The sequence below is a fragment of the Pteronotus mesoamericanus genome, unplaced genomic scaffold, assembly GCF_021234165.1.
Source record: "Pteronotus mesoamericanus isolate MK-2021 breed Mesoamerican mustached bat unplaced genomic scaffold, CSHL_Meso_final scaffold_45, whole genome shotgun sequence".
NCBI classification, from domain to species: domain Eukaryota; kingdom Metazoa; phylum Chordata; class Mammalia; order Chiroptera; family Mormoopidae; genus Pteronotus; species Pteronotus mesoamericanus.
In genome coordinates this window covers 4,237,924-4,263,563 of record NW_026555317.1, presented here as the reverse complement: position 1 = coordinate 4,263,563, position 25,640 = coordinate 4,237,924, and the positions used below count along the sequence as shown (strand labels likewise).

General features: G+C 44.9%; 1 protein-coding gene across 1 annotated transcript; it reads right to left on the bottom strand.

Annotated features, from left to right (window-relative positions):
- Positions 1–10,505: 10,505 nt before the first annotated feature.
- Positions 10,506–21,278, bottom strand: BOLA3 (bolA family member 3). Its single transcript, XM_054593582.1, has 4 exons — positions 21,140–21,278; positions 18,878–19,001; positions 14,342–14,430; positions 10,506–10,737 (listed from the first exon to the last, which is right to left on the bottom strand). The coding sequence occupies exons 1-4, from the start codon at positions 21,191–21,193 to the stop codon at positions 10,672–10,674; spliced, it is 333 nt and encodes a 110-aa protein (XP_054449557.1). The 5' UTR covers positions 21,194–21,278; the 3' UTR covers positions 10,506–10,671.
- Between the last annotated feature and the right edge of the window lie 4,362 nt (positions 21,279–25,640).

The window sequence follows — 25,640 nt, the reverse complement described above, 5'->3', positions numbered from 1 at the left end:
CACAGTAGTATTTTCAGAAAACGATGCTGACATGAATTTTAAAAGTAGATGTCCAAACAGCACACCAGCAAGCTCGAAAGCGTCCCCATTGACAGAGGACAGCAAAGGGGATCAGTCCTCAATTCTTCAAGAAATTCGACCATGAGCTGCATAAATATTACCGTCTTCATATTTCCAACATCCTTCAGAAAATGCAAGATATGGAGGGAAGGAGGATAGTCAGCACTGGAGAAATCACTGGAGACACATAGTGGGGTGATCAACAGGCAATAACAATCAACGGGAAATGGTTGGCAGCTGAATCAATAATCAGGAAAATGTCACAGCTGATAATAGAAACTTTGGAGTCAGAATTTGAGCCTCCTTGGAGACATCTGAAGAGGACATTCAGCCAGTCTGATAACCGTCCTTCAAATTCCAGAGAAGGCAAATCAGAGGACAAAACTGGTAGCAAATCCAAAGGAAAGTTAACTTTTATAAAAATAAATGTCTCCCTTGCCCTGGCTGGTGTGGCTCAGCGGATTGAATGCCAGCCTGTGAACCAAAGGGTCACTGGTTTGATTCCCAGTCAGGGCACACGCCTGGGTTGCGGACCAGGTCCCCAGTGGGGGTTACACAAAAGACAACCACATATTAATGTTTCTCTCCCTCCATTTCTCTAAAAATAAATAAAATCTTTAAAAATAAAAAAATAAATGTCTCCCAAACAGAAAAGGTAATCCTTTGTTTCAGTGAGGTCATGATCTCCAAACCCCAAATTCACTGCTTCAAAAGACTGAAATGTAGGGATTCCACACCAGAGGATTGCAGCAGTCTTCCACCTCAACAAAGAAAGAAGAAGCTATAAAAGAAAGTCAATGAATTAAATAGTTTTCCTCAGCTGGTTTGACTCTAATCAAGTTTCTCTTGCTAAGATGGAGTTTTACATTGAAAGCTGACAACTGCTAGTTTATAACTGTGTCATTTGACTTCTGACAAACAATTCTTTTGGCAGCATTTATAAATAACCAAAAAGTGTTGGGTTCTACCTTCTAAGCATTATATCTGAATCAAAAATATAGCATAATGGAGGTACAGAAGACTGAAGCTCTCTTATGTATATATATTGGCTGCCATAATTTGAAATACATTAGAATGCTACATATGTAACTTAATAAATTGTCTATACCAGTTTGTTAAATTTTACCGTCATTTATTTAGAGGAAACTGTGAAAATAAAATCTCACACCTCTTGAGTGAAGAAGTGTATCAGAAAATACTTAAACTAGGAGACTCTAGATGGTGGAGGAGTGAGTGGAAGTCACACTGACCTCCTCCCAGGACCAAGCTAGAATTACAACAAAGTTGTGAAGAAATCACCTGGAAAACAACTGAATAATAGTGAAGGAGGAGCCTTATAACCTCAGACAAACAGAAGAATCAGTTTTAGCACAATCTAACTGGTAAGGAGTATGGTAGAGACTCGAGAAGGCATGCGGGGCCCCCACGGGCAGCAGCAGCAGAAGGATATTGAAACGGTCAGTTGGATCCCTCTGAGAAGAGTGGGGTCTAAACCATAAGCAGAGATCTCCAGCCTACAGCACCAGAGCCCAAAAAGTACAGATAACAGCCAGCTGAGAAAAGAAGCAGGGTTAGTCTCTGCCAGAGACAGGCGGCTGGAGATGCAAAGAGCCATTTAAAGGGCCGACGCATAAATTTTTATTTGCAGTCACTTACCCTCGTCTCTGGGAAAGGCAGGGCAGAGTGGGCTACAAATGCCTGAGGAGAGACTGAGGAAGGAGGCTCTGGGGAGAGAACTGAGAAAGTAGCTGGTGAGATCCCGGTGCTGACTCATCCCCCGTATGGCAGCAGCCATCTTGCTCAGGCAGAGACCACTCCCCCTGAGCGGCAACAGCCTGAAAGGACACAATAGCCCCGCCCCCAGGAGGGACTTGACCCTGCTGAGTATAGAGTGGCAACCACAGATAGTAGATCCGTGGCTAAAGGGGGCGCAAAGTGGTCTAGAGACACTCAAGGAAAGACTGGAGACTGAGGCTTTGGAGAGAGAACAGAGAGAGCAGCCAGCTGGATCCTGGTGCTGACTCCTCCCCAATATGGCAGCAGCCACCTGGCTCAGGCAGACCACTCCCTTGAGCAGCAGCAGTGTGAGAGGGCCCAATAACCCTGGCTGGTGTGGCTCAGCTGGCATTCAATCTGCTGAGCCACACCAGCCAGGGCAAGGGAGACATTTATTTTTATAAAAGGTAACTTTCCTTTGGATTTGCTACCAGTTTTGTCCTCTGATTTGCCTTCTCTGGAATTTGAAGGACGGTTATCAGACTGGCTGAATGTCCTCTTCAGATGTCTCCAAGCCAGCCTACTGAATGCAGAGTGACTCTAAGCCAGCCTACTGAATGCAGTGACTCTTTAGTGTCTCTAAGCCAGCCTACTGAATGCAGAGTGACTAAATTAACAGCTGAAGGAGTCAGCCACAGACAGTAGATTCCTGGAAGTCTCAAACAGACTGCCTAAGTACAGACAGGGTCAACATCTGACATCAACAGAGGCAGATCCAGAAAGAAAAAACAGCGGTCTCCTACCATAGAAGTTCACACCACAAAGTCAGGAAATCAAGACAGATTAGTTTAAAAAGCAGAAGCAAAAAAGAAGAGTTTCACAAATAATGGGAAGGCAAAGAAACACCCCCCAATCAAAGGGAAAGGAGGAAACTCCAGAAAGAGAACTAAATGAAATAGAGGCAAGTAAACTATCAGATACTGAGTTCAAAACAACAGCTCTAAGGAAGCTCAATAGCTCAGTGAGCTCAGAGAGGATTACCAAAAACTACAGGGAAACTATGAGGAACTTACCGCAAACTATATCAGCATGAAAAAGGACACAGAAATTATCAATGAGACAGGAAGAAATGAAGATTACAATTTCTGAATTGAGGAACACAGTAGAAGGCATCAAAAGCAGTCTAGATGAAGCAGAGGATTGAATCAGCAAGCTGGAAGACAAGATAGAAGAAAGCTCCCAGAAGGAGCAAGAAAATGAAAAAAGACTCAGAAAGAATGAAGAGGCATTTATGGAAAGGCAGAACAACCTGAAATGTAATAATATCCATATAATAGGGATACCAGAAGGAGAAGAGGAGGAGGAAGGGATAGAGAACCTGTTTGAAAAAGTAGTAATGGAAAACTTCCCTAATTTGTGGAGAGAAAAAGTCACACAAGTTGAGGAAGCACAGAGGGTCCCATTCTAGAAACCCAGTGAGGCCCACTCCAAGACGCATCATCATTAAAATGGCAAATATCGAAGACAAACAGAGAATCCTAAAGGCAGCAAGGGAGAAACAGGTAGTAACATGCAAGGGAGCCTGGATACGGCTAGCAGCTGACTTCTCAACAGAAACACTACAAGCCAGAAAGGAAAGGCAATAAATACTCCAAGTAATGAAAAGCAAAGGCCTGCAACCAAGACTGCTCTACCCAGCAAGGCTCTCAATTAAAATGGAAGACAAAATAAGGGATTTCCCAGACAAAAGCAGGCTAAAACAATACACCTCCACCAAACCAGCATTGCAAAATATGCTAAAGGGACTGCTTTAAGAAGATGAAGAAAAAGAGTCTATGATTACCCAATTCCTTTCACAGTCACCAATACTTGATATCAGCAATATTTGTAATACTTATTAATCTGATTGTGACAATGATGTATTATTTTGTTACTTTATTATTTGTTGAAACTAAAACTGTTTTTATATATATCTTGCCTATTTCTATTATTTTTAAAAAAGCTTTAAATGACTTATTGGTATTCTTTATCCATTTTTTATTAAATGTTTGTAGAATTTTTTCCCTAAACCTCCCCCACAAAACTATTAACCCTTTTTTAGATGTGTTGCAAATACTCTCCTATTCTATTACTTGCCCTTTTTTTATATGTATATTATTTATACATGTTTAACACCTTAAATGTTTAATATAATCATATTGTCAATATTTTACTTTATAGCTTCTGGGTTTGAATATGTTACTTGAGGGTAAGAAAAATATTTTGTATTTTCTCCTAAAACTCCTTAGATTTTACATACTGATTTTTAACTCACCTGAATATTTTTTGTATAATGTGTGAAATAGGGCTCTATATTTATTTTATTTCAAGTAATAGTGGTCCATGCACCTTATTTGTTGAATAAGCCTTATTTTCCCCATTGATTTAAAATATCAATTGAATCATATATTACATTGTTAGATATATACATTCGTTTCTAGAATGCTCCTTTTATTTCATTGATTTACTTGATTATTTCTGTGCTGGCGTCATGTTTTAATTGCTGAGACTTTATAATGGATTTAAATTTTTTGATATTTTATAATAGACCTTGACATTTAAAAAATAAATAAATAAAATCAAGCTGCATTAAAAAAAAAACTTAAACTACACATTTGTACTTTTCCTTAAATGTGGTTAAGGTCATGTATACTTTATCATGATTATCCTGTCATTTGATCCCAACCGAAAGCTGGAAAAAGTTTGGTCAATTAACCCGTTCATTTTTAATTATGATACCAATTGATCCGTCCACCAAACAGACATTGTAGATCAAATGTTCGAATGCTGTACAAACACACTCACAATGCAAGCAGTGAATGCCTACTTCTTAATCATTTTGGGTCTATATCAGCTGGAGGTTTTGTGGCAAGAGTAATTGTGTTCAGCTCACACTTTCCTAGGCTGAGCTATAACCAGAATGCAGTGAGGCAGTGACTGTAGGAACACAGAGACACAAAGCTCCTCATATTCTTTCAAAGGGTAGATTTTTAAATCATTGGCATCTTTAACACCTAAATTTTGAGCTTGCTGGAATTTTTTAAAAGCAGTAAATGTAAAGCCTCGCTTTAAAAAATAATATGATTAACTTTGGCCAAAATAAAATGAAATGTTCTTTAAATGAAACCATCTTTGAAGAAATCTGGTCACATGAATAGACAGCTACCAAACCCAGTACTTAATCTTGCCCACTAACGAGATCGACCCAGAGATCACATAAAACCAGCCGTAAATAGGTCAGAAGGAGGGCTTCGGGTTGAGATTTTCCTTTTTTAAAAAACTGTTACTTTGGAAAAAACATGTATTCATATCTCTCCTACTTTTAGAAAGGAAAATTAGGTTCCTGCCTTTACATGTGGGCTCATTTCATAAGCTGAGGTCAGAGAATCACATAGTGGCAGGAGAGGCTCACGGATGGCTCTGGATGGTGGTGGATCAAGGTTCCGGCAGTGAGTTAGCTCCCGTTTACTGGGGTTACTAAGGTGCACTGGAGCAGACTTTACTCAACGGCAGCCTGACTTACAACTGTAATTTTTTAAATGTTGAAATTAAAATTTCTTTTTATTAAAATTATTATGCCCTCACTGATGTGATACTGATGAAGCTGCTATCTTGACCCAGACCTCTTCAGGCTGAGGGGTCGGTTCTCCTTTCTAAGCATTATAACAAGAAAATCAGCTGACCCTTAAACCGAGGGGATTTTTTTAGAGACCCATAAATGCTTCCTTTCCCCCACCTCAGCACTAGTAAATTACCTGCTTTAGGCATTTAACCAAACGAATGGGAGGCTGAAAATATTAAAATCTGACCTTCCTAGCCCTAACTGGTATGGCTCAGTTGGTTGGGCATCGTCCTGCAAAGCAAAAAGTCAATGGTTTCATCCCTGTTCAGTGCACATGCCTGGGTTGTGGGTTCGGCCCCTGATTGGAACATGTATTAGAGGCAACTGATTGGTGTTTCATGTCGATGTTTCTCTCCCTCTCTTTCTCCCTCCCTTCCCCCTCTCTAAAAATAAATAAATAAAATCTTTTTTAAAAAATAGAATAAAATCTGACCTTTTTATATCAGATGATGAACTCATTTCCAAACTATTAATTGTTAGAGAAAACAAACTAAACCCCCAAAAGCCTAAAACAGAGCAAGTCAACAGTAGCTTCTAAAAACCTGCCTTGAAAAATATCCTGTTCTTTGAAGCCTTTTTTCTTTAGACTTGTGCAAATTTGATTCAGAAAATAGCTCAGTTGATTTGTTATTGAGCAAGGATTGTGTATGGGGCAGGGTTGTATGCATAAACATATAATCATTGTTTTAAGTTTTATGCCTCAGCATGGAGAACAGATGAAAATGGGGGACATTGACTAAACAGGTTAAAATATTTTGTAGTTTTAGTTCTTCTAGTCAATGTCTGACGTACTAGAAAAAGTACTGAAACAATTTCCAAAGCATCAGGAATTTCCATTTCTACCCAAAGTATTTGTTTTCTTCCAACATTTCTCCGTTAAATAAAAGAAAGAAAATTCCCAACATGGAATTTTCCAACATGTGTATAAAGTTTTTTTCCTTTTTTTTACCGGTTGATAGTAACACACCTACAGGTCAAAAATGCATGTGTAGAAGCTTTTCCTTCCTAAGCTTGTTTATAAATCTATCAGACCTCACCAGCCAATGCCTTCCTTTATACTCACCCTGTTGGGATGAAGCTGCTATTTCCTGATGTTCCTAACACAGGCAGTTGTTTGATTTTTAATAACACCAATGCACTTCTTTAGTGTGGTGTCTAAGATGTGGTTATTTAAAGTTTGCCAAAATGTTTAGAATAGCGTAACTTTCAAATGGTCGAATGGATTGTGATTTCTTCTGTGGTCTTGATTTTTTCAAAATTGCTTTCTGTCAAACACATTCATACAGAATATATTTGTATGTACTGATACTTAAAAACTAAAGGGTCATCCAAAACAAGGTCAGCCTGACAAACTGTCATGGCCAAGAAGAGCCTGAGGAGCCATGACAACTAATGTAATGTGGTATTGTAAGGAGAGACCTCGTAAAAGACATAAGGGAAAAACTAAGGAAATCTGCATAAACAAAACAATGGGCTTTAATTTGCAATACTGTGTCAGTGCTGATTCATTGTTAACGAAAGTACCACAGTAGCGCTGAGCCTGCCTTCCTTCCTTCCTTCCTTCCTTCCTTCCTTCCTTCCTTCCTTCCTTCCTTCCTTCCTTCTTTCCTTCCTTCTAAGAGAGAGGGGAAGGGAGGGAGAAAGAGAAGAAGAGGAACATCCATCCATGGCTCCTACCCACCCTCACCGGGACCAAACCTGCAACCCAGGCCATGTTCCCTGATGGCGAATCAAACTGGAGACCTTTCGCTTTGCCAGATGGTGCCCCACCAATGAGCCATGCTGGTCAGGGCAGTAGAATAAGCCCTTAACTGGGGAAACTGGGTGGGGTGTAGAGGAATTCTGTACCATCTTCTCAATTTTCTGTCAATCTGAAACTGTTCCAACAAGTTACAGAAAGTTGTATAAACTGCTCTAAAAATAGTTTATAAGATAAAAAACTGAAGTTATTAGTTGAACTTCAGTTGTTTGTTTAAACTTTTTACTCTTTTACCCATTCGTTTAGCTGCTTATTCTGCTCCCTAACGACCTTTTGTTTTCATAACTGCTGGGGAGGTGCTTGCTGGATGCTACACAGGAAAGGATCATAGACACTTGGGTTCTGAATAAATTGCATTTGAGTAAAGGTCATCATGTTTGTTTCTTTTTATTATTATTCTAAAAGAAAATGTCTGGTGCCCTGGCCCGTTTGGCTTAGTTGTTTGGGCAATGTCCAGTGAACAGAAAGGTCGCCAGTTTGATTCCAGGTCAGGGCACATGCCTGGGTTGCTGGTTCAGCCCTGGTCTGGGGGCTTAAGGAAGGCAACCAATCTCTCTCTCTCTCAATCTCTCTCTCTCTCTCTCTCATTGGATGTTTCTCTCCCTCTCTTTCTCCCTCCCTTCTCCCGCCCCCCCTCCTCCCCAAAAAAGTCTGGCATCTTTTAGTTGTACCTTTTTATCTGCTTCTCTAATAAACATATTTGTCTCAAAAAAATTAAAGTGCATAAATGTTATTTTAAATTCACAGTAACATGGTACCTTACCACAATCTCTGAGATCAATATCCTGAAATGAAGTTCCTGACTATAATTAATCCTACCAGCATTATTAGAGCAAGAGCAAACGTAAAAGGTGTCGAAAGTCAGGTTCATTGCACAAGGAGCTGAGATGCCCTCCAGCGGGTGCTGGGGAAGCGTTGTGGGAGGTGAGCAGTGTGGCCTGGGGTTCCTTAGGATGCCTAAGCAAGCCAGCTGTGCCGCCTCAGGCCGCGGGGTTCAGATACGTGCTGCATTATAGAGTCTTCTGGAGAAAGTGCTGGGGAGAAACGCGGTGGGGCCAGGCCTGCTCTGCTCCAGGTGCTCCCAGGGAGCCAGTCAAAGCGGGTGTCACGGATCTGCAGGCCAGATCCCACCAGGTGAGGTCAGGGGACTCAGCTGGCAGTGGCGCTCTCCCGCCCTTTACCCTGTGGAATTCAGGGCGTTTGGTGAGGTCTCCCAGACGGGTGGAAGGTGGAGGTGAGCAGGCAAACTGCCGCACGTGCGGCAGCTCCCTGGAGGGCCAAGGGGGTGCGCTGGGCAGGCCTTACTGGAGTACCCCTCATGACATCTCCCAGGCAGTCCTTTGCTTCTCTTTACCTGCCCATTCTCTCCATTTTCCTGATTTGAATGCCCAGCTTTGTTTGCCCTGTGCTTTACACTAGTTCTTAGTAGCTCCATGGCCTGGGTATCCCTGGGCCACCCTTTCCAGTTTGGAGTCCTAAGAAAGGGAATTGGAACTATCGACCCCTTGCCAACAGATGTGTGCCAACAGGTCCTGACCCAGCTTGCAGGCCAGCCTGTCCCATGACCACTACCTGGGTGGCCTAGTCAGGGGTGAGAGGGGCCCTGCGGGAACCCATGGAACCAAGCGGGTCTGAGGGGGTGCTGTGGGCAGGGCCCTTCCCCTTAGGTTGACTTGCTTAGTCAGCAAGCACCTACCTCAGGACTGAATTTTCCACTGGAAAACTACAGTTTTTAAAGACACTTAGCTCAGAAAATGTATCATCTTTCATAATTCAGCAGTTTCCACAAGAGCACTTAATCAAAAACCTAGGAGTTGGCTCTATCAGATGCAATGTTATACTCTGGCCACTAAGATGAACAATTTCTTTTTTAATCGACTAAAAAGAAACCCTGTGATTTCTCTTCCAACTTTCCTTTTAATTTTGGTGGAAGAACAACTTGGGCGGCGGGGGGGCTACTTTAAAATTTTCTTGTTGCCAGATTTGGGTGCAGACATGCAGAACTGATCGGATTGACACATTTCGCTGGGTTGAGAGCCCCCGGGGGTGGGGGTGGGGGTGAAGCAGAGGGGAGAGTGCAAGTTTCTTGCGTGTCCCCAGACTCCCAGGAGGTTTGCTAGGCCACATCACCTTTTCCTCCAGTTGTGAACACCTGTTGCTTTGTTCCAGCCTCTTCTTTGGAGAACAGAAGCCCTACTTCTTTTGGCAACTGCCCCTCTTCACTCCAGTCAAGAGGGGCTCTAGTGCACATCTGGATGCCAGCTGATTAGTCCAGAGTGGCTCCTGATTCAATAGGGGCAGATCAGAGGCCTTCCCTGGAACTTGGAAGGAACGTATGCCCTTCTCATGGCTTGGACATTAAGAAATAAAAATTAAAGTATGGTGTCAGGTGGGTACTGGGCATATCAGAGGGAACACTTTGTAAAGTATATGATTGTCTAACCACTATGGTGTATACCTGACACAAACACAAAATGCTGAATGTAAACTGTAATTGAAAAATAAAATAAAAATATGTACAAAAATTAAGAGCTACTGGCAATATAATTACCGCTAATATGGTGAAAGCCAGTGCAGAGTGAGAGGTAATAATGCTGATCTGTGGAGGGAAGCAGACAGGGGATGCACAGGCCTGGTGGCATCGTTGTTCCTGACATTTAGCTGTGCCCATCCTTCCTGCAGCTTGGCTCTTCCGCCCTTACTCCAATATGTGAAATGCCCCAGCGCTCCCAGTAATGCACAGTGCCAGTCATCTACCCCTGCCCGAGTCGATGCACCATGGCATCGATTTGCGCACCCCTCAACTGGCATCACTTGCCCCCAATTCAAAGTCCGGGGCAGAGCTCTGTTTGGCTGAGACTCGATCATCTCTGCCTGTGCCTTACTTTCAAGGGAGCTAGGAAAGCAGGACTCTACAGCTTCTGTTGCGGGGAGGTGGGCTCCACCTTCCACCAACATGCAAAGGATGGGGGGTCGTCAAACACAGGAGAAAGACCATGGTCCGGGCAGCCGCAGCTCCTGGGAGTCCACTCCAGGGGGCAAGAAACCAAGGGTCCAAGGTCACTCTTGTAAGAAGTTTGGAGGGGAAAGGAAAGAGAGTGGTAAACTATGGGAACAGAAAAACCAAAGGATGCTTTCTTTTGAGCAGTTTCATAGATGAGAAACAAGGAAGTCTTATGACAAAAGTAGCTGGCGCTCCATTCTGCCTCTACAGCAGCAGAACGGAACTGTCCAAAGATGAGACCATTCTGGACAAAAGCACATTACTTCTGAAATAAAGGAACTAGAAGCATTACAAAAGACTCAGTTGTCTGGTGCCTTTAATTAACCTCGAAATAGATAACATATTCTTCTATAATTATAATATGGAAATGTCTATGAACAAAATAGATACATTTTTTGGCAAATGCCTAGGAAAGATTGGTCAAGTTCATCCAAGGTTGTAAGCAGCAGTATCTATGCAGCCGAGGCGTGGTCAGTGTTTGGGGACAGAGGTAAATATCCGCAATCCATGCATTCCTTTGATTTCTTCTTTTAGAGCCTAAATAAGTAAGAGATTATCATCATTTTTTTTGTATTTGACAGTGATTACAAAAAGTCCCTCTGAGAGTATCTTTATATAGCTCTATGTCTGTAGGAGACGTTGCATACACATTTTGTTTTGGCAGTTTTTCCTTTTTTGGAAAACAATACACTTTTCATTTTTTTGAGTCAGCATCTAACCTGGCTCAAAAATAAAGACACAGTGACCTCTCCCTCCCACACCCGTCCTCTATCCCCCAGCTCTACCTCCATCCCAAACAGAGAACTGTTGCTAGTTTCTGTGCATCTTTGCAAGGATTTAAAAATGCATATTCAAGCTCATATGAATACATAGTCTACCTCACACTAACTTTTTAAAATAAAAATGGTAGCACTTCAAACACAGTGTTCTACACTTTGCTTTAAATAAAGCTGTAAAATAATTGAGACTTGTTTAAGGATGGACCGCTGGAGTTTATAATCAGTGCAGAGGAAGACTCAAAGTCCTTTATAGTAGATCCAAATCTGATCATTGCAGTGGGGTGGACTTTTTTTTTCCATTCTGTCCAGTAATCTCTCTTCCCCTGGGAAACAGTTCCTTTAACTGTGTACTGCTGGTGGGACCACCAACTGGCCTGGTATTGAGGGATCTACGCGCCCTTGGCCCAGCCTGTTTGGCTCAGGTGTGACGCATGATCCAAAGTGGGCCAATTGGAATCTCCCCTGGGATTTTTTAGTATGGCGCCTTCTCTCTTGGGTCACTATACTGGAATAATGTCAGTCAGAGGCAGCTGGGGGCCACGGTGCCCACCAAGAAGCAAAAGCCCATCTCCTGTAGGAGAAAATGAGGCTAACACACAGAAGGTGAAAGTTCAGAGAGGACAGGAAAGAGTGCAAGCAAATGAACTTGTTTAAGACCCTGAATCTAGATATGCTAGAAACCAGATAACAAAGGGGCCAATTCATTCCCTTTGTTTGCTTATGTTAGTTTCAACTTGTTCTCTGTCACTTCCAAGTAAAAGAATCCAAATACATGGTCAGATTTATCAAGTAAGGAGTCTTAGAGATAATCTTGTCCTATCCCCTTCTTAGCTAAAAAGGATATAGAGAGTTTACTCCTTATCCAAAGTCCACAAGTGACTAGCAGATAGGCCCCGAACCTGGATATCCTGCTGTCCTGGACATGCCTGTCCAGCTGGTTCCTGTCCAGCCCTGATGCTGGGAGCTGCTGTTGTGCTGGGAGCCAGGGAGCGGCCCCACAATCTCCATGTTCACATACAAGCCTCCTCAGCTCTACAGACAAGCAGAAATGCCCCCGGAAAGAACCTCACGTCATCTCTGGGGGAAGGGCACACAGGTCCCCGGGCCACAGACTCTCTGCTGTCTGCAGGCACAGAATGCTTCCTAGAGGCTGTCCCTGTATCTGTACCAAGGCCACAGTCCCTAACGCCAGCATGGCCAGGCAAGGGCGCAATCACACCTTCACACGAAAGGCCTCGACCCCCTGTGTCCTAAGCGATGCCTTCTCCCAGCTCTCCACCAGCCTTCTGACGGCTCCCCGACACAAGTCACAGGTCTTACAGCTACAGCGGGCCCCTGGGTCAGTTTACAGTTGAGGAAACTGAGGCCCTGGAGGGGAAGTGAATTGGCCAAAGTCCCACAGTTTATAAGATGGAGCTTGGGTAAACATATTTCAGCATCTGCTATGCCCACAGGCACACGAGGGGGCAGACTAAGGCAGGCCGCACAGGGGATTGGGAATCCCAGGCCAGGAGAGCCGGGCTGGACTCTGTGGGCAACCAGGGCACACACCGAAGAGCTCTGAGCTGGGGAGACACAGACAGAGGCACCCTTGGGGGAGGGAGGTGATGGGCAGACAGGAAAGAGGCCAGAGAAGGGGAGAGGGCAACTGCTATTTACCAAGTGCCTTCCACATGCCAGCATGAGGCGGGCATGTGTGGTCAATACCTCATGCGATCTTTGCCAAAGGGGAAACTGAGGCTCAGATCCCACTGTGAAGCAGAGGGCTGAGTCGGGGCTCACTCTTCCCCCTACAGCTGCTCCCCAGCGTGGAAACAGGATGGAGGGGCTAGAAACACTTGTCATCCCGGCATCCCTGGGGCCTGGTCCAAAGCAAATGCCGGTGACTATTCCAGAAGAGAAGGCTGACGAACTGTGGGAGCTGGGAGAGGCTGGGCCACGAGTCAGCAGGGTCCCAGAGGGACAGTGAGCTCACCTAAGGGTGGAGCAGGTGTGAGTTGTGGTGGCAGGGCCCCCCCGCCCCCTGCCCCCCGCCCCCATCCGCAGGGAATCAAGCAGAGACTGGTCTGGAGGAGCGCAGTGGCTGCTGTTCCACCCGACTGTCCAGACCCCCGCACGCCTTTGGGCTGCAGGCAGCCACGTGCAAAGTGAAGGGTTGGGCTCCATGATGATCCAAACAGAGATCCAGAAGGGACCAGTGCGCGCAGGGCTGACAGGGCCAAGGACAGAAGGCAGGGACTTAAGTAGCCAGGATTTGAGGCAGGAAATGCTGGAGTCAGAGGGAAGGCATTCATCCCTGCTGGGCAGGTAGGGAGGCAGCATTTGAGCTGGACAGAGGAGGGAGGAAGGGAGGCCTGCAGGAGGTCTGGTCTGGGCAAAGATCCAGATGTACAGAGGCCAGTGGGCAGGGGCGGAGGGAGGGTGCGCGCCAAGACAGGCAGGGAAGGCCTCAACGGCAATCTGGCACACCTGAGCTGGACGGGTAAGTGGCCAAAGAGGAGATTCTCATGACCAAAACTGTGCTTTACAAACGTCAAACTACCATATTTTGCCATGTATAATGTGCTTCTGTGTATAGCGCACACCTACTTTTCTGGCCCAGACTTTCAGGAAAAAAAATCTTTCATTTTAATTCAATTATTTATTTATTTATACTTAGAAACAAAACTGATTATCGTATTCCAGTGTATTATTTTGTATACAGACATTGTTACTGCTTTCTAGAGTTACAATTTTAAAGCATAAGCATAAATAAAAAATTAAAAACATTTATGTAGACATGGAATTAGTACTACCCATGTTTAATGTGCACCTTTATTTTCCCCTAAAAAATTTGGGCAAAAACTACAAATTATACAAGGCAAAATACAGTACTTCACAATGTTCAAAGCTTAAAAAAAATGATGTGAAGACTGAAATTAATTCCAAGTAAAATAACTGTAGATGATAAATAAACTTGGCCTTGTGTGCTTAAATCTGATGTTTCCGGCCTTTATTGCCTGTCACTGGGTCTGGAGGAGCTGAAACAATTCTTGACCATGCTGTGCCTCAATTTACCCATCTGTAAGGAGGTTCTAAAGAGAGGCTAAAAAAATCTTCAAAGCTGGGAAAATGCATCTTTTAGTATTCCTACACTTGTTTTCAATTTTGAATAAAAGTCATATCATATTTGCCCAGGTATCCACCTGCATATCTGCAATCGGATTCCAGACTATATTTTTCTCAGGTCCTAAGTCCTGTTTGCATGGCTGCGATATTGCATTATTCCTTTCCAGGGCTGCAAGTAAAATCCCATTGCCACTCGGCAGGCCCTTCCAGATGGAGGAGGCTGGTAGTGGAGGAGCGTTTTTGCCACTACTGACCTGATTTACCATCTGGTGCTGCTGGACAGTCCTCTTCTCCTTAAATTCTTCTGACTCAATTTGGATTTCATACATTGCCCCACAGCCTCCTGCAATAAATGCAATTTGAAAGCGCCTCAATTATTAAGTTAAGGCAGCCACAGTCCCACGTGTCCTCGAAGTACCGTTTCACCTCAAGGAGCTCTGAATACTACTAATCAGCAGAAAGTTGCTAAGGCTGTTAGAAAAAAGGTCATGGCTTTCACTCTGATCACACACTCCTCCTGGCAGGCTGCCTCCATCTAGAACGTGTTCCTCTCTGTACAGGCACTTGTGCCACCCAGGATTATTATTTGTGGAACAGAAAAGATAAGGCACAAGGTACGGAAAATGTCAGAAATGTAGGTTTTCCTAGTATTTCCTTTTACTGAGCCAACAAATGCCATGAAGGAGGGTGGGAGGGATTGAATTTCAGTGTTCCGCCTTCAAAAAATACCAGCAATCTTTTCAAGTACCAAACTACACTAAAATTCGGTCTGAAAGTTGTGTGATAATATCCGAAAGAAAAGAAAGGAACATGGAATTGCAAGAGAGACAGAGACATAGCATTGCAGTACAAACGGCAGACATGTGGGCCCCGGAGCGGCTGGGGTCTCCCAGCACCTCCTGCTCTATAAGCAGCACTGAGTATTTCATACGGGACTTCTCCCGGGACACATAAGAATTCAAATTCTTATGTGGTGGACTTATCCTCCCCCGACCAAGCTTTGTCTCCACACGGCTAGAGAGCTAGTGCTGATGCCTGATGAGAAAACATGCCGCTCTGGCATGAAACAACCTGGGCAAGAAAGAGAATATCCCCTGCGCTGCTAACGCCAGGCCACTGCTCTGCCATGCTCCTCTTCTGAGCTCTAGGAGGCCAAGCTTTGGTTAAACCAAAGTTCTCAGCCTCAATTCCCTTTCTGTACTCAGTCCACAACTGGGAAGAGTCAGACAGGAGGTCAGTTCCAGCTCAGCCCTGCTTGGGCCTGGGGGCAGGTGCAGGACTGACGACATCAAGGCCTCCGCGTTGCTCTGAGTGCTCACCCGACCTACCATTTCAAAGGATCTTTAGACTAATTTCCTCTAGTTTTCAGAATAAAAACTTTCTTTTTTTTTTCTTTCTCTTTAATCCTCATACAAGGGCATTTTTTCATTGCTTTTTATTTTATTTTTAAATATATTTTATTGATTATGCTTTTACAGTTGTCCCAATTTTTCCCCCTTTGCCCCCCTCCACCTGCAATTCCCTCCATTCCCTCCCCCAACCCCCCACTTAGTTCATGTCTGTGGGTCGTGCATTTAAGTTCCTTGGCTACTCCATTTTCTATACTGTTCTTAATGTTCCCTGCCTATTTTGTACCTACCAATTTGTACTTTTTAATCCCTGCACCTTTTCCCCCATTCTCCCTCTTCCCCCTCCCAACTGATAACCCTCAAACCGATCTCCTTATCTATGATTCTGTACCTGTTCTGGTTGTTTGCATTTGGATTGTTATCCAAAGTTTGTCATTTGGATTCAATTATTGACAGTTGTGAATTTATTGCCATTTAAATGTTCATCGTTCTGATCTTCTTTTTCTTCTATAATTTCCCTTAGCATTTCATATAATAATGGCTTGGTGGTGATGAACTCCTTTAGTTTTACCTTATCTGGGAAGCACTTTATCCGCCCTTCAATCCAGAGTGATAGCTTTTCTGGATAGAATAATCTAGGTTGTAAGTCCTTGCTTTTCATCACTTTGAATACTTCTTGCCAGTACCTTCTAGCCTGCAAAGTTTCTTTTGAGAAATCAGCTGAAATTCTTATGGGACCTCTTTTGTAGGTAACTATCTGCTTTTCTCTTGCTGCTTTTAAGATTCTCTCTTTATCTTTAACCTTTGGCATTTTGGTTATGAAGTGTCTTGGTGTGGTCCTGTTTGGGACCATCTTGTTTGGGACTCTCTGTGCTTCCTGGGCTTGTATGTCTATTTCCTTTACCAAATTAAGGAAGTTTTATTTCATTATATTTTCAAATAAGTTTTCAATTTCTTGCTCTTCCTCTTCTTCTGGCACCCCTCTGATTTGGATGTTGGTAAGTGTAAATATGTCCCAGAGGCTCCTTATTCAATTCTCATTTTTTTAAAATCCTTTTTTCTTCTTGTTCTGGCTGAATGCTTTTTTCTTCTTTGTGTTCCAAATCATTGATTTGATCCTTTGCTTCATCCACTCCACTGTTGGTTCCCTGTAAATTTTTATTTCACTTAATGTAAACTTTATTTCTGCCTGGGTCTTTTTTATGCTTTTAAAGTACCCAGTTGAGTTCCTGGAGTATCCTGATAACCAGGGTTTTCAACTCCGCATCTGGTAGGTGGCTTATCTCCATTTCATTTAGTTCTTTTTCTGGGGTTTTGTTCTGTTCTTTCATTTGGGCCATATTTCTTTGCTTCCCCATTTTGGCAGCCTCCCTGTGTTTGTTTCTGTGTATTAGGTAGAGCTGCTTTGACTCCCTGTCTTAGTAGTGTGGCCTATTGTAGAAAAGTGTACCTGTAAGTTGTATGGGGTGGAGCCTTAGGTAATTGCCAGGGTGGGGCAACTCATGTCACCTCTCCGTTGCTCTGAGTAGGGGAGGGCTCAGAGAGGGGACAATGCCGCTGCCTGGCCTCTGGAGTTTTCTCTGGGAAGAAGCTGCCTCTCAGCACTTGCCCTGTTGCCAGTCACTTCACTCTCTCATGCCACTGGTGTTCTTCCAGCTGTTGCCCTGGTGCTGAATCCCTGAGAAGGTGGGTCTGCATGAGTCTTAAAGGGCATGCAGGCCCTTTAAGAGGTGTCTCTTGAGAACCCCACAATGTCTTCCACTGCTCCAATCGCCACTGGATTTTATAACCAGTAGTTATGGGGACTTATCTTCTGGCACTGGAACCCTGGGCTAAGTGGTCTGGTCTGGAGCTGGGATCCCTTGCTCCCAAGGTGTCCCTCCCAATTTTTATCCACCACACATGGATGTGGGACCACTTGACCACATCTGCATGTTTGTCCTTGCCTCTCTGTGCCTCTCCGTCTCTCCCCACCTCTCAGCACCTTTCTGCACATCTCTGCATCTCCACCCCTCCTGCCCACCTGGATGAATATGATTGTTTAAATCCTTGGTTGTCGGACTTCCATACAGCTCAATTTTCTGACAATTCTGGGTGATATTTGTTTTGTAGTCTAGTTGTAATTTTTGCTATAGTTGTAAGAGGAGGCAAGGTGTGTTTACCTATGCCTCCATCTTGACTGGCTCTGGAATGCTTTTTTAAAACAGTGAGTACAAAGAATAAAAAGGTAGAGGCGCTGGGGGACCACACTACAGCAGTGCTCCTTCATTGCTTTTTAGAGAGAGAGGAAAAGAGAGAAGGAAAGAGAGAAACATTGATTCGACAGAGGAGCATTGATTAGCTGCCTCCCATATGCGCCCAAACTGGGGACCAAATCTGCAACCAAAGTTGTGTCCTGCCCACGAATTGAACCTGCAACCTTTTGGATATGGGATGATGCTCCAACCAAATGAGCTACACCAACCAGGGTACCATTTCTTTTTATTATTTATTTTTAAGAGAGGAAGTAGGGAAGAGGGGGAGAGAGAGAGTGAGAGAGAAAGAGGGAAATGTCGATTTGTTCCACTTATTTATGCATTCATTGGTTGATTCTTGCTATGTGCCTTGACCAAGGGTTGAACTTGAAACTTTGGCATGTCAGGATGATACTTTACTACCCACTGAGCTACCCAGCCAGGGGAAGAAACCACTTTCTACACCTTTTCCCAATCCTTGTAAATATTATGTCCTCAGAAAAACCTGTGAGCCATTGTGGCAATGCAGAGTGGCAGAGCAGAGTGGCCAAGACCGAGGGTGGGTGTGCCGAGTCAAGGGCACACCCACTGCCAAGCTGCTCCATGGGTGTGTCTAGAAAAAGGCCTTATCATCCCCATCCTGTGGGTGCAGAAGGTGATTGCCCAGCCTGCCCTTAACACAAAGCCAGCCTGAGCTGTGAGGTGCCAGTGGCCATATGAGAAAGGCAGGGTCTGACTGGGGCAGGAAACTGGGCTCAGGCCAGAGTCTGCCCTGGGTCCTGGTCCTGGTTCTGTCACCTCCTCCCTAAGAGAGACTGGGTAGGTTCCTCAGCCTCCCTGGGCTCATCTCCTCATGGAAAAAGTGAGGCAGTTACTTTCCTCAAAGGGACAGTTCCACTTGGGGTCCACTCCAACTCTGACATTCAAGGGTATCAGAAGAATGTGGGGAAATTTTTGTAAAGCCCACCTCGCAGTCAAATTAAAGATGGTGGACCAGAGCCCAGGGGTGACTGAGAGAGACCTTGTCCCCACAGTTTCCCTCGATGTTTCTGTATCCCCACAAATATATCCACATCTGCCCCAAATCCACACCTACTGAGAAGTGATCAAATTCCCTCTGCTAAGCCACACCTCCCAACCCCACACTCTGCCCCGCCAGAGGGCAAAATCCTACCAAACTCTGTGAGAAGATGAAAGAAAAGCTTACCTGAAATGTCAGTGACTTTGATAGTTGTAGCTTGAGGAAAGTTTTCTTTGAGAATTTGGGTTACTTTGAGCTCCCCCTCAGTCTGCGAGGCAAACATCCGCTGGACATAGTGTAGAAGAGGAAGCTACCACAAAAGAGAGAAGAGTCATGGCTGAGCAAGACAACGCTGCCCCCAGTGTCATTCTGCACCCATCTGGGCCACTGTGCAGGACCTGTCTGCCATTTTCCTTCTGGGCAGGGCCAGCACAGCCATGGGCTGAGTCAGAGGGACTGTGTGGTGTCAGGTGTCCATTTATGCTCCACAGGATGCAGAATAAACTGTCTTGTGGTGGAGGTAGGGGTAGTTGTAAATAACTCACTTTCACTCTACAGACAAGGCCCCAAACCCCATTCAATAGATGTTTAACTTGTAATGATAATGCCATGGGATACTATCATGATGCCAGTTTTATAAGTGAGAAAACAGGCATTAAGTAATGTGCCCGAGGCTGGATCCACGAGTAAAAAGCAGAGCTGGGACAGGCCAGGCAGCGGTGCCCTGCTACCCCTCGGTGTAACTGACCACGCACTTGCTGAGGGGGCCAGACAGCCCCACCCTTTAGGCCTGGTTAACATTCCAGTCTCCGCAGTGGGATATGACCTTGTGACCTGCTGCTCAGTAAGCCAGCAACCCTTCGCTACGTGAACAAATTCGCACTGAGGAAAAGCAGCAGAATCCTGTTAAACAACCTGAAGGAGAAATATTCCTGAATTTTTTACCATTGGCAACCACTCTCCCTCCTCCTCTAATGGCTACCACAGTGAGCCAGTGCTTCTGAGGGGAACATATCTCAACCCTTAGGGATGAAAGGGCAGAAAATCAGGTCTGCAGCCCCTTGACTGGGTTGATAATGACAAGGGAGACTGAAAAGAGTATGGCAGGCCTTGAAGGTCAGGCTAAAGATTTTAGACTTAGGCATCTTGGTGCCAAAGTGACCTGCACAAAGCAATGCCTTCTGAAGCTAGCCAGGAAAGATGCTCGGGCGGGAGCAGCACCAGCTTGGGTCCCTGACTGGAGGAGGATGGCAGGTAGGAAAGCACCGGCACTGTTTATCAAGGGCCGGTGCTGAAGGTGCCTCCCCTCCACCTCTCAGTCCTGCCCATCCTCAAGCCTTTCGCGATGGCCCAGCCCACAGCAGGGTCCTGTGTTACAGAATCTCAGGGCACCTTCTTTGAAGTGACCTGGACACTGGCGCTTTCACCAACTGCTCTCAAATGCTAAGACTGAGTCTGTCCTGCTACTGCCACCTTCCAGAGCTGAGCCTGGGGTAGGCCCTCAGGAGGACTTGGGTGATAAATGGATGGATGGATGGATGAATGAATGAGATGGGGAAGAGCCACACAATTCAGCACATGGCTACTCGGCAGCCGCATAGAAGTCTGGGAGGCCGTTGATTTGGACTTAGGCTCTGTGGAGGGAGACAAACGATGTTGTAGACCCGGTTAAGAACGGGGTGTGCGGTGGGGTGGAGCCTCTTCTGAGGAAGGCGCCTTGCGGGGCAAAGCCAGCGAATAATCATGTGGCAGGCGGAAGGGTAATCACTAAGGAGTGAGGGTAGTTAGCACTGCAGATTGCTTGGGAGAAGCCTTCCCTTCATCTTAGCAGCTTTGTGGGGCAACGGCCTTTAAGCAGGCAATCTACTGACAAAAGCCCCAGATGTTGCCGGCCCACGCTAGAAGTCACCAGTAGAACTGTTTTCGAGAGGCAGATTCAAGACCAGCAGGGGAGAAGGAGGAATATGGGAGAAAAGAGAAAGAAGTGGATGAAGTGAGGAAAGGATGAATCAGAAAGGGGGAGAGAAAATTAGGAGAGCGCGTGGTGAGTGCCCTCTGCTGGGCTTCGACTCCGGGTGTGTGGGATTTTCGGCGGGCCAAGGTCAACGAAGCCAGAGGACGTTCCCACAGTCCAGACCCCGCCACACTGCCAGACACCCACGCCGTGACTATGGGCTGGCTATGACTCCTATGTGTTCGACTCGATAGATCAACGCTGCCTGCCCGTGCCGGCTATATTACGGCTGTTAAGGTGTCTGTTTCCCTCGGCCGACCTCCACCCAGCTCGGGAGGACCCCCAGCGCTACAGGCCCTGACACTTCTCCAATGCCGGTTGCCCCAGCCCACTGAATGAACGAACCAAGGAATGAATGAATGACAGAAAGGACGGGGAGCCCCCTGCCCCGGCCACGCGGGCCCTCCGCAGCTCCCGCCCCGGGGCGTGCTCACCCCGCGGATCCGGCGGAGCAAAATCGCTGCCGCGGCCGGGCTCCACGCCGCCATACCCGGCCGACGCGACCCGCCGCCCGAGGCCGCCGCGTCTTCCGAAAGGCGCGGAGCCCGGGACCGAAAGCCGCCGCGGTGGGCAAGGCCGCCCCCTGCCGCCCGGAGGCCGCGGGCCGTCCGCCCCACCTTCCGCAGGGGCAGGTCAGTGTCCCAAGCACGCCACTTCGAACAAGTCGCACCGCCCGCTCAGAGCCCCACCTTGCCCCGCGCTTTCGCGGCGCTCCGACACCCTCCCTTCGGCATTGTTCCACCAGCGGGTCCATCCCCCTCAGCCTAGAAACACTACTCAGCGACCTTCCTTTCTGCCTTACCTTCAGCCCAGTGCCCCTCGTGTCCCGGCGGAACTTCACTACACCCCACCCCCAGCCCCCGCCCCGCAACCTGGCTTTTCAACTGAGGAGTTTGGGTTTCTTCCTCTAGAAAAGGGGAGCCGAGGGAGGACTCTAAGCAGGGATGTCGTTTTCAGGTTTGCGTTTTAGGAAAGTCAACTTGGCTCCTGCGAAGGACTGTAAAGGGCTGGATTGGAACTGAGGAGGGAAGCTCTCAATCGAGATGAAACTTGAGACCGAACTAGAGTAGCGGCAGCAGGGGAAGGAGGAGTGGATCGAGATATTTGGGAGGTGAATGGAATGCAGCGACTGGATTAGGGATGAGGAAAGCGTCTGGGATGATTCCCAAGTGTCCGGCTTGAACAATGAAATGAGGAGGAACACGCTGGGCGTGAGGGGGAGCGACAAATTCAGCTTTGGACTTGCCTGAGTTTAAGGTACCTGCGCGACACAGCCCACCAGAGGCGTAGGCTCCACCGGCCGTGGAGTCCCAAGAATGTAGTGGAAGCTGACAGCAGGAGGTATGATTGTCGGAAAAAAACAAAAAACAAAAACAAAAACAAAAAACTGCCCGGCCTCTGGAGTACATCAGACAGAAGTTAAGGCGAAAATTCTACCAAGCCCTTTCTCTAGCTGTATTTGTTTGCAGCACGTAGTCTCGTATATACTGTAGCCTTTACCAGTTCTTTTTACTATTTAATTCCGCCTATCCAAGCAATAACCTGCGTTTCAAATGAATGGGTTGGTCAGACCTACAGTTTTTTGGTGGTTGTTTTTAAAAAGATTTTATTTATTTATTTTTAGAGAGAGGAAGGGAGGGAGTCAAAAAGAGGGACACAGAAACATCTTCATGAGAGAGAAACAACGGATGGGTTCCCTCTCGCCCTCCCCCAAATGGGGACCTGGCACACAACTCAGGCTTGTGCCCTCACCGGGGATCAACCCGTGACCTTTCTGTTTGCTGGACGAGGCCCAACCCATTGGGCCACACCAGTCAGACTATATCTGTTTGAAGTGCTCAGCTATGCTCATTCATTCCAGTATTAATCGAGTGACTCCTATGTCTTGGGTCTCATTAAATTCTTCTTTGAATTACTGCAATAGCCTCTAACATTTTTTTGTTGACTGCTTAAAAATTATGTTTCGAGTATCAAGGACTTTTTTTTTCACTGATGTCAACAATATAATAAAAACTGCCAAAAATATTTTATCTATTGGTGTAGTGGTGAACCACCCCTTTGCAACTCAAGCCACATAGTTCAGGTGAGGAGTGATCACTAGACCCAGGTCTGTCCAGTCAGACACAAGGATTGGTTTAGGGTTGGTCACAATGAGAAATGGCTGAGGGAATTTTCTATATTATTAATCTTTAATTAACTAAAGATTATTTCCAACTGGATTGCCAACCTGGTAGAAAGCCTACTGCTGGCGGCAGTCTTTGCAACTCTTGTGGCAGAGCCACTTTGGAAATGAAGCAGATACAGAAGCAAGCAGAGCGGAGAGGAGACAAGTTTGACATTACTTGTGCAACTGGAAACCAGCAGTGCCAGATGAGTACTAAAGTTCTTTTAGTTGGCTAACTTAAAAATAAAAAGAACTTTCAAAATGAGAAGCAAACAAGTGTTTGTCTGAGATCAGTAAGAATAGGTATTTGCAAATTATTCAGGTAGAAGCCCACAGATAATGTTCTGATTAGGCAACAAAGGCAATGAGTATTTATGAGAAAGGAAAGGGAACAATTACATCAATAGAAGGAAGCATTTCTATTGGTGCAGATACCTTAGTGATGTTTATTTTTAAGTGTTTTTAATTTTCAGTCCAGTAGTCCTAACAGCTGTTTTGTTATCTTTGCAAACAGTTCTTTGGGAAACAAGGTTGCTTAGGCCCAATCCATTATTCCAAGGTTTGAGTTGTAAGGCATGCAAGGCAGTTCCCCTGGCATGGCAGATACAGCTTCATTTTGAAATGTCTGTTTATATTTTTGTGTACATGTAGTTTGTCACTTGTAACTAAGAGACCCATGTTAAAGTCACTGATTTGTATTTGCAGAATTTCTTCTTTCCTTTATTGAAAATCACTACTTATCTCCAAAGTTCTTCCCATAATTTAACAAGTGCTCGCATGACCTGTTACTTTGGACTACTTTGCCCTAGTATTCTCCCCTGCTTTTCCACACTGCTATCAGCACCATCTGAGATGAAAATCTGTCCATTATTTGCTTAAAATCCTTGACTCCCCATCATCTACAGGCAAAACCCAAGTTCTTCCATATGACTTATCTCCTACCTACCTGAAATCTACCCTTTGCTAATGACTGCTTGTACCTCCTTGTACAAGCTATGCTACAAGTTTGATTATGCACTTACCCATCTTTTACGCCAATTCAAGCCTTTCTTCTCCAGAGAGCCACCTCTGACTGCCCCTCAGTAAACTTAAGGGCCCACAACTTGTATATAACTTTTATTGCACATACAGGCCTTTAGTACTATGTATGTTTCTCTCCCACTGGCCCATAAGCTCCATGAAAGGATCTTGTTTTATTCACTTATTGTATAATCAATGGCCCAGGATGGTATGAGACAAAAAGTGTATGCATTGTAATTACTGAACATAACTGACAGTGGTTTAACAATTCTGGTTCCACAGCAAATCTGAACATTTTCAGAAAAGGATTTATAGAACCACCTCACCAATCTTGGGCTTCCAAATTAATTAAACTGTTAAATTAATTAACAGTTAAAGGGTGATTTTTCTTTTTTATGACAGCTGCAAATAAAAGGCTAGTTTCATTCTAAGTATAATGCCTTTAGTCCCAGGTCTCTCTCTTCTGCACTTTAATTTTTGTTCTGAACTTGAGATTCTCTTACCTTCACTCATGTCGGTCCATGACCACTCCCAGCTTTCATAGCTACATTTACATCTGAGCTGACTGCAGAAAACTCCTTAGGTAGGATATCTTTGAATACACCTTTTATACCTTATCAGTAAAAAATTAACTGCAGCCATTTTATAGAGCCTCCTAGCATTTTGAACACAGAATTTTGAAAAAATGCAATTTAGAGGAAAAGAGACTTACCTCACTATGAAAGAGCTATTTGAAGTCTGAGCTTTTGTGACACTGAAAAAGTCCTAACATACATCTCAATTGCCAACCCCTTCCCCAGGCTGCTCTAAGGGTTAATGTGATAGCCCGCTGAAGGACTGCCCTAAAACAGGTAGGTTCCTCTAAGGAACTGGTAATCAAAGTGATGGTCAGCCACAAGATAAGCTTGGCCTGAACTGGAAACAGTAATCTACTTCCTTCATTTAGCAAATATGCTACAAAAAAATGTCAGGTGAGCTAAACAGTGTGCTCGGATACTTACATTCTGGTGAAAACCCTTTATCTTTTCACAGAGCAGCAGCCAGTCCAAGCTTTTGGACCATCCAGATCTTTTAAATAATGTTGCTATAAACTCTGAACCCTTAAGTAAAACCAGAAACTTTCCCCCAGTCTCTCTTGCAGCCAGGACTGAGGTATGTGATCTAGGAACTGTCAATCAAAGGAATCTGTGTTAAGTTTTTTAGGTAAAATCCTTCATTCTGGTCAAGACACACGTATCTAGCTTTTGGGAGTCCACAGACTGACATCTAGTGGTCAGCGATAAGGGTGCAGGCTGTGTGCCCACATTGAGCCCTACAGCGATGGGGTATTTCTTTGCTGGAAAAGGATCAAGGCATGGATTTGGACATAGTTTTTGCTGTGCAGCTTTGAAGCCTGACTCCTGCCTTTCCAAACATTATTTATACTACTCATTTATAAAGGTTGAAATAACTTTCAAATTTAACCCTTAGACATCCATACAAACAATATTTTTGTGGTCAATTTTAAGCCTAATAAAAAAGAACTGTCTCCCAAAATCCAAAACTGACTAGTTTTTACCCGTATCTTAGACAATGAGTGTTACCCCATATTATTTAGTCACACTCATTTTTTAATTTTAACTCTATTCAAAAAAGGTCAAAACTATTTGACCTTTTCAATAGGTCAAAGCTATTTTGAATAGACCTAAAAGTTAGTTCTAATAGTTCTCCAATATTGAAAAATCACTCACTGGGAGGAGGGGGGTTGTCTT